This window comes from Ascidiella aspersa, chromosome 6 (assembly GCF_963924565.1).
Source record: "Ascidiella aspersa chromosome 6, kaAscAspe10.2, whole genome shotgun sequence".
Classification (NCBI taxonomy): domain Eukaryota; kingdom Metazoa; phylum Chordata; class Ascidiacea; order Phlebobranchia; family Ascidiidae; genus Ascidiella; species Ascidiella aspersa.
Window position 1 is genome coordinate 18,816,297 of NC_139452.1, and position 16,256 is coordinate 18,832,552.

At 35.1% G+C, this 16,256-nt stretch overlaps 1 protein-coding gene across 1 annotated transcript in view; it reads right to left on the reverse strand.

Moving 5' to 3' along the window:
• The window catches only part of LOC146140608 (polypeptide N-acetylgalactosaminyltransferase 2-like), a 71,071-nt gene that overhangs the window by 14,037 nt on the left and 40,778 nt on the right, over positions 1–16,256 (reverse strand). The window contains exons 7-9 of the mRNA XM_083391233.1: positions 10,904–11,007; positions 6,225–6,351; positions 6,049–6,141 (exon numbers count right to left, since the gene is read on the reverse strand). Coding sequence (XP_083247359.1) covers positions 6,049–6,141; positions 6,225–6,351; positions 10,904–11,007 — 324 coding nt within the window. The remainder of the gene's footprint in view (positions 1–6,048; positions 6,142–6,224; positions 6,352–10,903; positions 11,008–16,256) is intronic.

Consider the following 16,256-nt stretch of genomic DNA (forward strand, 5'->3'; position numbering starts at 1 on the left):
GATTTTTCAAGCAAAAATATGAATAACTGCTATTTCCGCAGTTCATTTAACACCCCATGACCTTTTTGTAAATTTAGACTGCTTCGTGACACTTAATGATATTGTTGGTAAACCAGTTACTCAGCAACATTACCTCCTTTGTGTCTAGCCATCGTATTGGTATAGTTTCGTTTAAATTGCTTTTAACATCGGAATTATCAGGTTTTAGTTCATTTCCATATGCAAGTATTTTTAAGCAGATTTACACTGCAGAAAGAGTAATTAACTCAAAAGAAGTACAGCAGTAAACAAGTATTAACTGTCAGGGTAAAATTCTTTTTATTTTTTGTTGTTAAGAGTTTATTGATCAATGTTTTGTCAAGTGCATCACATGTTGGTTTTGTTTTTTTCCCTATAATACATTTAAATCAAAGATGGTAACATCACACTAACAACTTTATTCCTCATTTGATTGGCTTCAGTGGAAAATATTGCTTTGTTTAAAAGAGCATCTTCCCTTGCAATGGACAACTCAATGCTTTTGAAGGGTCTGTATTTTTGAAATGTGTATTTCCGATTCTATACTATTTCACCAACACAACATAGTTTTTTTTTAGCTGGCTGTGATTTTAGTAGATTAACAATGTAGAGTTTGTACTTGATCAATTTAAATCAATCTCTATAAAAGGTGATTTGAAAAGTCAATTTTCCAGCAAAGGGTGTACAAATCAGTACAGATTTATAGATGAAAGTTTGTTGTATCTCATGACAAAGAAGCACCCAAATAACTGCTGTTTTCCTCCAGAAATTTCGTTTTAGGGAGTTCTTTTAAACCTAGAACAAAAATTTTGTCTTGTGGTTCATGTACTTGTTATTGGCTCTCTATTTTCGTACACTCCATCAGTGTTCCCGCTAAGCGCATTTCTTTTTTTTTTTTTTTAGTTTTCAGCACTTGCGCACTTTTTTATTTGAGCTACGTACAATAAAAAATGTACCCGAATTAGTTTTGTTCGACCTACGTACAACCATAAAAGTGCCCAATCGAGTAACGTATGGACAAAAAAGTACCCAAATTAGTTTTATTTGAGCTACAGACGGACAAAAAAGTTCCCAAATTAGTTTTATTTAAGCTATTTGTGGACAAAAAAGTAATTAATTATTTTTTTTAGCCACCTTCGGACAAAAAGGTGTCCAAAATGGTTTCATCCGAGCTACGTACAAAACAAAAAAGTGCCCAAATTTATTTTATTTAAGCTACAGACGACCAAAAAAGTGCCCAAATTAGTTTTATCCAAGCTTTGTACTGAACAAAAAGTGCCAAAATTAAGCTAATTGCAAAACAAAAAGACCCAAGTTGGTTTTATTCAAGCTACTTATGGAACAAAAAGTGGCCAAATTTGTTTCATCCACGCTACATACGGAACAAAAAGTGCCCAAATTTATTTTATTTAAGCTACAGACGACCAAAAAAGAGCCCAAATTAGTTTTATCCAAGCTTTGTACTGAACAAAAAGTGCCAAAATTAAGCTAATTGCAAAACAAAAAGACCCAAGTGGGTTTTATTTGAGCTACGTATGACCAAAAAAGTGTCCAAATTAATTTGCTTTGAGATATACATGCAAAAAAAGTGGTTCTTAACTAAGGAAGGCGCTTCCACCTAACCGACAAATTCTTAGGGCGTTGCAAGTACTGCAATAAATATTTTATATTTTGTGCAGTAATTTTTATGATTACAGGTTACGCCTGGTGTGACTTCTGCCTATATTCGGTGTCTTATGCTCCATGCATGTGAAGTTTCACCCGATCCGTCAGAAATTAGTGCACTTCAAAGCAAAAAAGGCAATGCACTAATTTTGGACCTTTACGCAAACTCCCGGAAAAAATAAATGGAAAATATTCGCAAAAAAACTCACAAAAAAACTATGAGATCTTGACCCACCCGAACCCAAACACTAACCAGCACCCTGACTCAAATAATGTGCGTTGATTTAATAATTATTTAAATGTTGGGAAAAAGACCAGACTCGAGTGGGCATAAGATAGTTTCTCGTCCAGGTTATATAGGATTGTTCCGTCACACATTGATGTATTAGGGCAGAAAGGTGACCATGTAGTAGAGGAAGACAAAAACTGCTTTTTTTAGCTTGGTGCGTTTAAATATTATGGCAAGCCTTAATTATAGACTGAACTGAAGTAGTAAGACTTGTTACTATGTGTGACACTGGTTAAACTGATTTTTGTAGTTGAGAACATGTGTATCATAAGCAATTTAATGAAATATCAGGCTTCGAGTCTTCACCATCCAACAGTTTGCTACAGATCAACAAAAGAGAATTATTTTGAGTCAAGTAGGTTTTTACAACCAGTGGCGTATCCAGGGGGTATTATGAAGGTTTGGACTGCCTGCTAGAACATAAAAGAACCTTGCTTCGTTAATTCTTTTAACTATTGATTACCATATCAAATCGCCGCACATTAATATAAGTTCATTCTGGATTATGAAACTAGTGTACATTGCATTTCTCACATTATCTCCAAAATACATATCTCCAAATGTTTTTTCATGATTTCATCTCCAGCATTAACTCGAAATCTTAATAAAAATATAAAATTCCCATGGTTTTTAGCAGTGATATGCTGGTCGAGATTGTTCTGCCCAGGGTCGATATGCCCTGTCAATGCAAACTTCTGTCTTCCACACAAGATAATAGTTTCAAAAATCAAGCCCAGGGCAGCTCGACTTAGGGTTGCTTGTTTCCTTCTCCCTCGGTCCATCTGCTTGTGTACAAATTCCACTGATAATTTAAATGCTGATTGAAACGACTCTGCTTTAGCAGCAGAAAGCACATGGTATTTGTTAGGTGCGTGTTTGGTGAATGCTTCAATGTCGTCTTTCTAGTTACAAAGCGGTTTAATAACTAAAACTTTTAACCCTGATCCTCCAGCTGTGGTCGGCCCAAAACAAAAAGCAAAATTGATTAAAAGCACCAGAACACACATTACTGTAAGATAACCAGGGGAACCGTTTTAACCAACTGGATTAAAAACTTCATGTTATAATTTTTCCTTTTACAGTGTTTTTTTTCTTGGATAGAACCATGTTTTTGTAAATTTGAAATTTAAGAGTGTCGTCGATCTTGTTGTAGACAAAATTGCCAATGTCAAGTTCATGCATTGTTTTTCCCTTAACCGCAGCTTGAGTTTTTGCTGATTTGGCAAACAGCTCAGGGAAGATGTTCTGCTAATGGTGACATAATAACACCCAGGAAAAACGATCTTCGTTTAGTTTTGCAGGTGGCAAAAGGCGTGTTTGTAATTTAGCTAGACGTGTGTATGAAATTCAGGACACAGTGCAGCTGATAATAGAATTGTTGATGGACCAAAATCAACACGCTTGAGCGGTCTGTTGTTAAGGTTTCCTACTAAACTTAACGATTTCACAATGCACAAGCGGGTTTCGCAGCTGGCACCTGGCAAGAGTTATGTAGACTCACATGTTCGGTGTCGTCTAAATGTTTGCTTTAGTCGAATGTTATTTGGCGTGATAAGGGTCTTTCCCTGTTTTATGATGTCATTAACGTTAAATGGAAAATTGGGGGAATTCCCTATGTTTAAACTTCGGTATGCCCCTTTTCAAATTTTTGGATACTCCCCTGTTAACAACCATTGTTATGATATTCAAAATGCAGTTTGTTTTAACGTTGACAACACTGTACAACCTGGATAGCAATAAGTCGTATCAAAATGTTGTTCAATTAAAGCACTGTAAATAAATAATTGTTTATCAGGATAAGCTTATTGTTCCGTATGCAACATCTCTTTTGCGCGAACATTCTACGCTTATAAAATGCAGTCTTCTAATTAAAATTTTTGTCAAATACGCAAATTTTTAGCGCTTCGCGCACACCAGTTTTTCCAGTCTCATAACATTAGATTTTATTTGCGCACAAGTTCGACGACAGAAGCAAGTTTCTGGAACGTATCTGTCTTTCACAGCTACTTTGTGACTTTATCTTTAAACATTTCATGCCTCGACCAAACAAAAAAAGTTGATCCGCTTCTGGTAAGCATTTAGCCTACTTTATGTGGCCCGCAAAGAATATGCAAGAAATAATGTGGCCTGCCATGCAGTCAACCGTGGACAACCCTGAGTTAGAAGGTTGTTACATTAGAAAGAATCGTGACTGCGCTAGTGTATTACAAAAAATATGGGTCAACTGACCCTTAAAATTTTATAGGGCCGCGAAATATCAAAATAATTGCAACGGGTCCACCAGGCAAAATTTTTAGAAAAGTTTGGGAACCGCTGGTCTAACTAATGATGCGTGACACTGAAAAAAGTTTACTAATGGGCTGCAAGCTGTAAATGTGAGTCATAATCATTTTGAATTGGTTTCAAAAACACTCTGGAATTTTAACAGTTTGGCGTGCCTTAGATTGGTGTCCAAGGGTTTATAAATGTCAATAAGTCAAGAGTTCTCTTGCAGGTTTGGGCTTAAGCACTCGCCCGCTCGCCAATGCGAGTGCAAATCGCTCTGGGCAAGTTCTGATTAACACCCACTCGCCCGACCAGTGAGTGGCTTCAGCGAGAAATTTAATTAGTTGGTGTAAGATAACTTGTGTTCATCACCACTATCCCCTACTAAGCGAAATAATACTTACCCCAGTTATCTTTCTAAACACTAAGACGCAAATACATTCAACACTACACAAATGATAAGGTTAATGGAAGTCATGTTTGAAGCTCTTAATAAAGATTCTTTGTCCCGTTGTATGATCGTAATAAACACTCATTGTCCCATTTAAAAACCATTGTAACAATAAAAGTCGTCATTGCTGCAGTGACAAGTAGTTATAAGGTTTATTTTTCACCTTAAACATTGTTCATTTTAAAATGTTTAACCCAGTCGTTGACGCCTTTGGAAATGTTTATTGGAATTACGATGTACCCACCGATAAGAATTCTACTTTTATGTATTTATTTAATTGTTTGAATTAGAAAATTAGGAGCAATTGCTGCAGTTTTTGGTAACAATAAGTTTGAATGCAAATGTCTTATAATAATATTTGTAAGCAGTATTTTTTATGTTTTGAGGGACCGAACCTACACTGAACACTATGGTATTTAAAAATTTTGCCTACGTGAAATTACATCTAAGAAGGAGAAATTGGTCTACGGAAGTATGTTGTTGCGATCTCTTAAAGATCATAGCGGTCAACCAAGTCAAAGCTTAAAAAATAACTGTCTATGAACATGTTATGCAAAATTATGGATAAAAATCAAAACCATTGTGGACATCCTTGGAAAATTGAAACGACACACTATAGGGCGTCGCGCGGCACAGAACCTCTGGTACATGTGGTAGTTAATTTTTCAAATGAATGGTTTAGTTTGTGAATTTACAATTATTTTGTCATTATTTGCTGTTCAACCATTAGGTGAAATGTTGCAATTTGTTTCTGGCGTGAAACAACCTGCGGTAAAACGTCCTTCAAGCACAGAAAAACCAGAATACGAAGAAAAAAATGAAATTTTAGAAAAATGGAAAACAGGCAGGCCGTGGCTAATGAATTGTCAGGGTTTTTTCACTATACATTGCAAGAAATATTTCGCTAAAAAAACATTGTTTTAGGCGTCAACTGATTTATTTGTCATTAATTTGTTTATTCATGCATGGAAATAAACGACCAGACTTTTATAAAAACTAATGGTAACGTATAAAAACCACAAGACAGATTAACGATAACCCAAAAATGACCCTGCTAGGACGGAAATTTGCAGACGTCGTGCCAACAAATTTTGCAAATTTTTGCTTAGGAACAACCCTGTCTTGTCTAGTAATTTGTATGTAATGATAAATTAGTTGACAGAAATTTGTTACCCAACACCTACTGTAGTTTAAAGAAATAGACAATTTTATAAAGTTCTAGAAAAACACATTACATTTTCCAATAGCCCTTAAAATTTCCAATAGATAAATGTAACAAAAACAGACTTTCGGTCAATTTGATGGTGAGGTTAAGTGTATAAAAAAATATTTTTAACTTGACTTTGCTGTTTTTCCTTACTTTCCAAAAGGGACAACTTTTGCTGATGGTACAGCTGCATAATAATACTGCTTGTAGTCATCCATCCAGACCTCAGCAGCACGCCTTGTGTTCCTGAAAAAAGATAGACAAGAAACATAAAGTATTCAACTGATTAGCTTGGAAAGGAAAAGGTTATTTATTATTAAAAACCTTACTTGGTAAAAACATTTCCACTACCTCCTGGAAAGGTGTAAGGGTGTTGTTTACGAAACACATGCCCAACCCTACTGCATGGAATTATTTCAAGTCTTCCACCACATTGCCACACACGGAAAGATATCTCTTTAATAAAAAATTAATGGTTTATATATTTGATAAAATTATGCAATTGCTTAATGGACAACATACTAGATCAGCCTTTCTTAACCTGGGGTAAATTGACCCCTGGGGGTAAATTTCCTCACTTTAGGGGGTAAATTAACTATCAATCAAAATATCCACATCCGCTGACGAGACAGAAAAATATTACCAGGTGTGGGTATTGGTAGTACAGTTTCCTAGAACTGCTTTTTTGAATCTAGCCTATAGTACCCTATTGATTTTTTATCGCCTTGTAACGATAATGTTATGCTTTGCTAATTGATCATTTTTTTAGTTTCGTGACAATATCCTTATCTTTCAGTTACTTCATTAATACGTCATTTACTGTTTGAATAAATCAGGTTCTTCAGCAGTAACGGCATAGATTAAGGCAGTGGTCTCCAACCTGTGGATCGCGACCTCAAGGGAGGTCGCCTAAAATTTTTGTGGGGTCGCCATAACTCACCATATTCGTAATGTTTTAGTACGATTTATGTATTTAGTTTTCTTTACAATGAGGTCTCACTAATAAACGTGACTGAGTGCATCTTCTACATAAAAATTGCTGTTTTTAGCTCTTAAAGAGCTGCTATATCAGTTCTTAAAAGAGCTGCTATATCGTACATTTGACAAAATTTTTGTTTTTTGATTTAGGGCAGCAGTAGACGGAGATGTTTAAAATCGTCCCTCAATTTTAACATCATAACAAATGCTCTTGATTTCTAGTAAAACATCCGCGTTTTCTGAGGTTGCATTCCACAGGCCAAATTAGAAAGCATACTTGTCATTATGAATACATTCCCCTGGGAAGTAGGTGCCCGTTCTGCTGCATTCTAGCACTTGTTTTAACATTGCCTATATTTGTCTCCAAAATGGGGTCGCAATGTAAATAATGATTACATCTTATTTAAATTGGGGTCGCTTATTTCAAAGATTGGAAACCACTGGAGAACGTGTCTGCGAGCAGTTTTGAAAGTTCCGAAACTCATTGACTGATAATCATAGTCTGTAAAAGTAACAAAAAATGTAATCTTAAAAATGGTGTGTCCCAAAAGAAGAGAAAGTACCAGAAAAACTATTTTAATTTTAGATTTACATATTTTATTGAGAATGGTCTTTAAGTTCCTCAGTGAGTCTCGTGCGTGGAAACATTTTTAAACAGTACCATGAAACCGGCTCCTTTAAAAAGGCACCTAGCAAATTCTCATCCAATTATGATGAGCAAACACTGGCGTTTGTTAGTCAAAACTGTCCAGTCTGAAATGAAAAAAATAGACCAAACTGGAATGTTTTGACAACAACTCGTTGCCAAACGCAAGGGAACCCGTCGCATTGATTATACCTGATGTAATTTGTTACTTTCCTTTTTCTAATAGATGAGAACTATTTTATATAATGGAGGGTAAATGTGATATTTATCTTTGTTAAAGGGGTAAAACATACAAAAAAGGTTAAGAACCCCTGTACTAGATGGTGGGTGTGCAACCATTTATAGCAACAGGCCAAATGTGTTTACCCAAATTACATCAAGCAAAATATGTGATTAGCATTGCCAAACCCATTTCTCATTTCCAAGATTCCCCTAAAGTGCTAGCAACCCAGTCAATACTCGAGGTGACCACAAGTCAGAATTGATCCATGGGGAGTCTGTCTAGGTTGGAAAAAATGCTTATTCAGGTTACTCGAACACAAGTCAAAAAAATTGAACATGATCTGCAGATATTAAACACCAACTGTGTTAACAATTGCAATACCCTTCACGGTTCATGTATTGTGAACACAATCACTTTTATAACCGAGTGTTGCACACCAAGTAGTTTTAGTATAAACCATTGACGTTTCGACGTCCTATACAGGACGCCTTTCTTCATCACGATAACAATTTTATTGCTCAGGGTGCTTCTTAACCAAAACACTTTTAAATAAGAAATTTGGGAACTGCACCATAATTTCAGGGAAGGTGCTCACTTAAAACAAGACATTGTAATGGGTCAAGATTTATGTGAGCATCTGGTTTAAATTTTTTTCAGGTTTTTGGTTAAACGGTTTAAATATTTTCAAAGAGAATAGACAGATTTCACTGAAGAGGATTAAAATCATCTGTCAATCCGTTGACTTCCATGATAACCGAGATGACTGACATTTCAAAATGGGCTTTAAGAAATATGACTTCCTATATACATTTCTTAGAATGCAAATTGATCAGATGTTCAGCCCTATTTATTCTGTACACTCAAAACAGTATCCAGCTTCAATTCTCTAACTTTTGTTAGATGCTGACATAGTTGCTTCCAGTGTTTTTTTAAGGTGTTTTGGGGGACCGAAACGGTACCAAACCTTAAAAAAAAACCTGGCTGCTTCCACTAGGGGTGATGTTACCTGACCTGAGCTTTACTGTTGGAATATTACCGCCTTTGTAGGGACTGATTTGAGATATATCAACCTATTTACACTCGGCGATTTTAACTAGAACCATCAGACATTGTACAGTTTTATCAGGACGGAAAAGCAAGAATGTCAAGTTTGTTGTGCCAAACATAGGGGTAACATACAAAATTGGAAATTTATTTTACATCTTTGTAAGTTATACTTTACAGCATGTAAAACCTACTCTAAATAGTCCCCAGCCTAAACCCACTTTATTTTGAATCAAAATACTTGGATTTCAGATTATTCGCCAGTCTACTGTATTTGCTGCAACCCACAGTCAAGGAACTTATGACTTTAAGTGAAGCAAAGTTGATTCATGATTAGGGATGCTCAAAATAGAATCCCAAGGTATTCTAGAATAATAGGTTTTGAATCTAGAATAACGAATCCAAAATAGCGAATCCTAGTATATTTTTATTAAATTATTTAGCCTCGATTTTGTTTGGGGAAGGGATTAATTTTTATCTACCCTACAGGGCCCACAATCACAGCAATAAATCGCCCAAACAACTTGCTAACATGTGTACATTATAATTTAAAAAAATCTCCCATTTACATTCTTAACAACTGTCATCTGAAGCCGTTCTGTAAACTGTAATATGTCAACTGTCCAGGTTGTGTCCAAAACTTATATTTTTGCCAATAGTGAGTTCAATGCAACACTGCACACAGAAGTCTTAAACAATTCGGTTCTGTTTTTGAAAGCATTGTTGGGTCTTAGTGCTTCTTTTTTGACTAACATAATCGGTTATGCAGTCAAAAAATGTACTGCAAAGAATACAAAGTTATTATTGACATAACAAATTCTTGACAATTACGTTGTGCATAACTTCATAACTTCGCTGAATATTGGCCTAAAGTTGACCTTAAGTAACCCTATAGCGCATTTTTTAGACGGCCAGCACGTTTTGCAACGCTATGTTACTTTTGTAACTTAACGCATTTAGGGCAATTGCGAACTCCACACCAGACATTACACGTTAGTCGCTCGCCCAATAACGCTTGATTGACACTTAATTATTAGACAAACATTATCGCGAGATGCGATAATTGGTCGCTTACACTGCACTACGAGGTTACATTTAAAGCAAGCACTATAAATTGCAGGCCAACTTCCCACACGCGTTTGTACAATTAGGCGCAACAATCCGCGGTAAAACATTAAATTATATCGGTTCCAATTACCCGAAATAAACGGCCGAATTCGATTCAAATCCCATCTGGATTCGAATCCAAGGATTCGATATTCTACTTTGATCATCCCTATTCATGATGATAAGTTATATCATGATTTGGAATTACACTTGGATTGAGTAACTTATGCAGATAAAAACTTTGTAACATCAGCCGTGGATAAAGCGGTAAATAATATGCTCCTGCAAGCAATGAGCAAATTTACAAACAGTTTTGTTAAGTTATATTCAAAGGATTTTGTTACGTTTGTCCCTGATGTGAATTTAGTTCATTAAAAAATAGTTCATTATGTTGCACAACATGAATTGCATTTAGAAATGGTTGAAAATTGTTTTAAATATGTTAAAATTCGTTGTTATCATAAAGATATGTTAAAAAGTTGTTTTGCAATACTCTCTTTATATCACCTTAAGGTATATTAGAAATAAACCCCTTTTAAAACAAATATTTAATTATATAATGTTATAAAATGTGACATAAGGGATTTGTAATTCTGGATTCAAACCTAATATTCTAGAACACCCATGGATCCTACTTTATACCACCTAGATACGGCTTTTAATCACAAACGAAACTTCAATCAGTATAAACATATTTTCAGTTCAGGCTATATTATCAGTTCAGGATAGACACTTTCGCATACCCTTATAAATTTGACCATTTCATTTTAAGTAGTCAAATATGTTGACCTTTAGTTGACTATTGTTTGATTATTCCCTTTTTTATGAAAGTTTCCTACATAGTTAGGCAAACACAGAGTTTAAATGTTGGGGTATGAAAAAAACAGAATAATTTGGTCCTAAAATGCTTGTCACCAGGAGGCTGTAAAAAAGGCTCAAAGTCTTTCTTATCCTTAGTTTATGACTAAATAGAACAAAAAATGGTATCAAATACAGGATAGAACATTTACCAAGATTTTCCCCTCCCCAAACATCCATCTCTACATCGTATTTTCCCAGCTGGTTGAAGTATGATTTATCCATGGTGAAAAGACCACCTGCTATCATAGGTGTGCTAAAATAAAAAGACTAAAGTTAGTGTGGGCACTGTGTCTGAATGTTTTAAAATATATCAAGGAGTTTATTTATCAACACATAAACAAATCAAAGCAGAATTCAACAATGCAACCAAACTAAAAATAACATCAACGTCAGAACAAAACACAGTTTGGAATAAGATCTAAGCAGCCAGAAAAAGGTCTAAAAAACGTTTTACAGGGTTGACACACTATATTATGATAAAATTTCAAGACATAATTGGACTTTATCAAGTAAAATTGATGGATTTAATTCAAAAGCAAAACAATATAAATGCCAGTGTCAATACCAGAAACGTAGCTTTGAGGAGTTTAGAACTACTGACCTGCCTCTTTGAAATACCAGTAACAAATGATTGTAAAAACTAAAACCAGGAGTGCTACGATGTTAAACTGACAACAATGCATTTGGCATGAATGAACCTCTCAGCCATTTTTGTTGCCAGCATTTAATTGCCACTTGTTATTGTTGTCAGTTTAACAGCACAATGGTTCTCAAACTTTTTGCGTGCGACTCTATTTTTAACTTTGAGAATTCCTTACAACCCTAGACATGAAAAAGTAATATGAATTGTTTTGCTTAGCAAACAGTTTAAAATGATTTGATATGCACTAAACTTTACTGGCCTATTTATTAAACTATTTATTCCAATACTATTCCGCAAGCGACTATACTTGAATTCAACTTATACATGACTAATTACAAGAATGCTTGATAACTGCACGAACTGCTTACGATGCAATATTCTGTGGGGATGGAACAAACCTGAATTGGAAAAAGTCATTTTTGGCCTATTTATTAAACTATTTATTCCAATACTATTCCACAAGCGACTATACTTGAATTCAACTTATACATGACTAATTACAAGAATGCTTGATAACTGCACGAACTGCTTACGATGCAATATTCTGTGGGGATGGAACAAACCTGAATTGGAAAAAGTCATTGAAAAATTTACCACAGTGTAATTTTGTGCATATTTGAATCATTCCAATGCGAGTCATTTTTTTTTTTTTTAACCCATACTTGGGAACCACTGCTTTACCACTTCATGTGACAACAAGAAATCTCAAATTTAAAAAATCTGAATTTTTATGTAACTAACAGTTGTCGCTTATAGATTTATTGTCCATGGGTTCTTGTTGGACAACATTTCTACAGGAAATTCTTTTGCATTGACCGCATGCAAACGTATATTGTAAACTATGCTTTCTGCAGGTACATTACGCGGTTGTGCATGTTGTTGTAGAATTACATTGTATCACCTTAAAGAGGTTCTGTGGAGCTACTGTAGCTAAATTCAAGTAGAATTTTCTGTGTCTTGCATGGCCAATAGACTCTATTCTAGTGCTTCACTGACATCACCATTATAAAGAAGAGCTACTGTATTGTCCCAGCTTTCAATGAGATCGATACAAGATGATGCAGATGAACAGCATGTTCAGGCACAATTATGGATAACTTGTTTTTCGTAAATAGAGTCGAACCTTTCAGTTTTTCTATACTGAATAAACATGACTTCGTGTCACATCCAAGTATTGCATGTAGGAATAATATACTCTGTGATATTTTATTTTCGAGTCGATACTTTACAGAGTAATATGACAAGTTTTGGTGCTGGATGAGTTAAACAACACTTCTAGGGACTATCCTCATGTACGTGAGCGTGATGAATTAGGAAAACCAGGAGACCTTTGTCATCTACAATTGTGTTGGTTTCTTTAAATCACTGAACAGCCTTTTAAACAATAATTTGTTAGCATCTTCCGGAGTATAGAGGAATGTACACTTGCTTTTAGTGAGATATGACCCAAGCAATTTAATAAATTTTTCTTATTTTTTTTAAATTCCTCAGAAACTCCTCCTTCACAAGTTACATAGTATGTCACCAAGGAAGTGAACAGTTACTCCAGTATTTCCAGGTGTTCTTCTCGCGTGAGTGGGCGGTTTAGTTGAGTGTGCCAGATTTGTAACCATCTAAAAAACAGGAGCTGACTTATGTTTAGTTACAAAATATTCACAATATGTTTGACAAATTTCATCGTAGGTATGGATTACTGGGATCCATGGTATCCGGTGAAGTAAGGCTTCTCCAACAACCACATATTGAACTGTTTAAAGATCATTACGAATATTAAAAATAAAAGTTTTCTATCTTGTCCACAACGCATTTGCCAAAGTTGGTTTGCAAACTTGCCGCATTACGAAAAAGGATTCAAAAGGGCTGACGAACGTGTTTTACAAGCACAGATTTTGACACAAAGAGATTTAGGCATTTAAAAAAAGATATCAATTTGTTTGTATTGATCATATTCAGAGTTTTGACAGACGTTTGACAAATCCTTAAGCTGTTTATTGCTTACATATTTGATACCAGTTAATACTGAAGAGTGTTATTAAATTTAGCACATGTTGGCATTGATCAAATCCATGTAATTCTTTGTTGCTCTGTCATTTCCACGGCCTCTAGTTGAGCCAAACAAGATCAGTTAAAACTAAAAGTCCAGCCCACACTTTATCACTTCCTCTGACCACGTGGAAACCATTTTTAAATTTTGTATAAATGTCTGTATGAGTTTTAGGGAGGAGTTGCCTCAATGCTTGGATGTTCTTCAACAATTGCACATTCCGCTACTATACTCATAGGTGTGCTTTTTGGTCTGCTTTTTATGTTTACAGTTGTGATGTCATTATGATTTCATGTGCTCATCTAATAGTTTTTATTTAATTGATTTTTTGTTTCTTTAAACTTTACTTTTTATATGATACTATGAGACTAATCTGCATGTATTAGAACTACAAAATTTTAGCAGTTAACATACTTATGGTTTTGACATCATTATGACGTGTTAGGCACTAAATTTTCCAAGGACTTGATTGAGAAAGTTCCAAAGACCCTTTCCAATATGATTCAGCAAAAAAATCTTCTTTTGGAATTAATTCAAGGTTCAAGCCTTTTTTCACCTAGATTTACTGGCCTATTAAGATATGAAATTAGGATTGCATAACTTAAACAAAAAACAGGATATATTGTCTCTCAGCTTGGCTGTTCATCAATAAACATAGTTTAAGCATAAGACGAGGGGAGAAAGTGTAGCTTGCAACAACTGATCATAAACTTCCATATAATGTTTTTAGAATAGTGTTTCTCAAACTTTTTCTTACCGCTCATCAACTTAATGTACAATATGTCAATTTGTCACTTTAACATGGTATTTCATGCCTAATATTCATACACAATTTAATAAAATGTTAATTGTTTCTTTTCCACAAGCTTTTTTTGACCTTGCATAGAAAACCTAAGGGCAATTTCGGCTTTTAGTTTGATACTTATTATAAAAGACACCCTGCTCACACTTCAATGTGCTGGGAAATATCAACAGCAGAGTTATAGCAGTGCAAGCCAAATCTTGTGGTAGTTGCTATCCTTAACCAGAAGTTTATGTGTCATTTGCTGCATTATCAGATTGAATGTCAATCAGATCTTCTTGCTCCCTTGTTACAATTACTAGAACAAATTGATTAATTTGGAACAGATTTGTGATATATTTACAGCATGCCATGTCTACAAAATAATGCATTAACTTGGCTTTGAGCAGTTTAAGGTGACATCCGATTACTCAACATAATTTATCATTGGGTTACCAATGTATAGAGCAGTGTTTCTTAACCTTTGTTACTTGGAAGCGCACCTAGAGACGTATGCAAAACGTGGCGGCGCACCTTGCGAGTGAAGCGAGCGCGAAATTATTGAGGTGTACCGATATTTCTCTTAAATTGCCTGCATTTTTTATTATATGGGTTATTTAGTTGCATATCTTTAAAGGGACTTACAGCCTTTGAGATTCAAAACGTTATTTTGTGTCCATTAAAGTCGTATTCCGATTAATTTTGGACTTATTTTGACATGTTTCCCCCTTTGCCGCGGCGCACCGGTTGAGAAACGCTGGTATAGAGGTTAGATGTTTTCATCTCGATTAGATATTTAAAGTCTAAAATAGAGCTGTTTGGTAGTTAAGTCGACACTTTTGCTGATGTTAGGATTAGCAACTCAGTATTGGCATGGAACTTCAAGTTTTGGGCGATGACTTGACCATACCTTTCACTTTTGATAGCGCCGCGCTGTCTGCCAAACCCAAGGGTGGGCAATTATTTTTAACCGCGGGCCACATGAGAAACTTGAAATGTTGCGACGCTTTGGGTCAAAAAAAGTATCTAAAATACATGCAATATGACGACATACTCTAACTAACAGTATAAAACAAATTAGCTAACAAATTTGTTATTACGTTTGGAGTTGTATGAAAATGTGCAGTGGAATTGAAAAAGGCCACAAAGTGAAATTTAAAGAAGGTCACGAGATGCCACGTGAAGCGCAAAAAATCAAGACTATATTTGTTTTAAAATGCAAATTTTAATTTAGATTTCGAGGGGACGTGGCGCATTTAATACTTTCGAGCATAGCGCAAAAAATATATAAATAATATGCTAAGTGTGTTTAACTTTCGTTGGAAAGAGTGCAATAGTGCAGAGGATGCTACTTGTCTGTAAAGATGAAAAAAAATCAAGTGGACATACAAGAAAGACATTAGACATTTGTTTTAGTTTTCAAACCAGGGAGTCGAATCGTTTGACTTTTCCGGTTAAGGTTCAGTTCAGGTTAAAGGATCTTTTTTCGGTACACGGTTCAGTTCTGGTTCCGGTTTCGATCAATTTAAAAATTCCGGTTCAGTTCCGGTATACCATCGTTATTTAAAAAAAAACGGTTCATAAGTTTCGGTTCGGATACAATATAAGTTGTGTTAAATCTAAAAATATGAGTTAATAAATGTAGAGAATAATCTTTGAATTGTAAGTCATTTAATCTAAGTAACGTGACGTATAAAAACAACAGCAAATCATTACCAACATATCCCCAAAATAAAAAAAATAAATGTTTTATTTAGTCAATATTTATAATTTTTTCATACAATTTCGAACATGGCATAACTTGACTCGGAATACATGTTGTACGTCGTGCTGGAGTAAACCACTTTTTTGACGGGGTCGGTTAAGGTTCAGGTTCTATTAAAATATTCGGTTCAGTTCCAGTTCGGCTCCAATTACAAAAAACGGTTCAGGATCTGTTACGGTTCGGAAAAATTGACCCCAAACCGTTTCATTTAGTTCTGGTTCGGATTCTATGACTAGTGTTACGTCATAAACAACATGCTGCCCTAAATA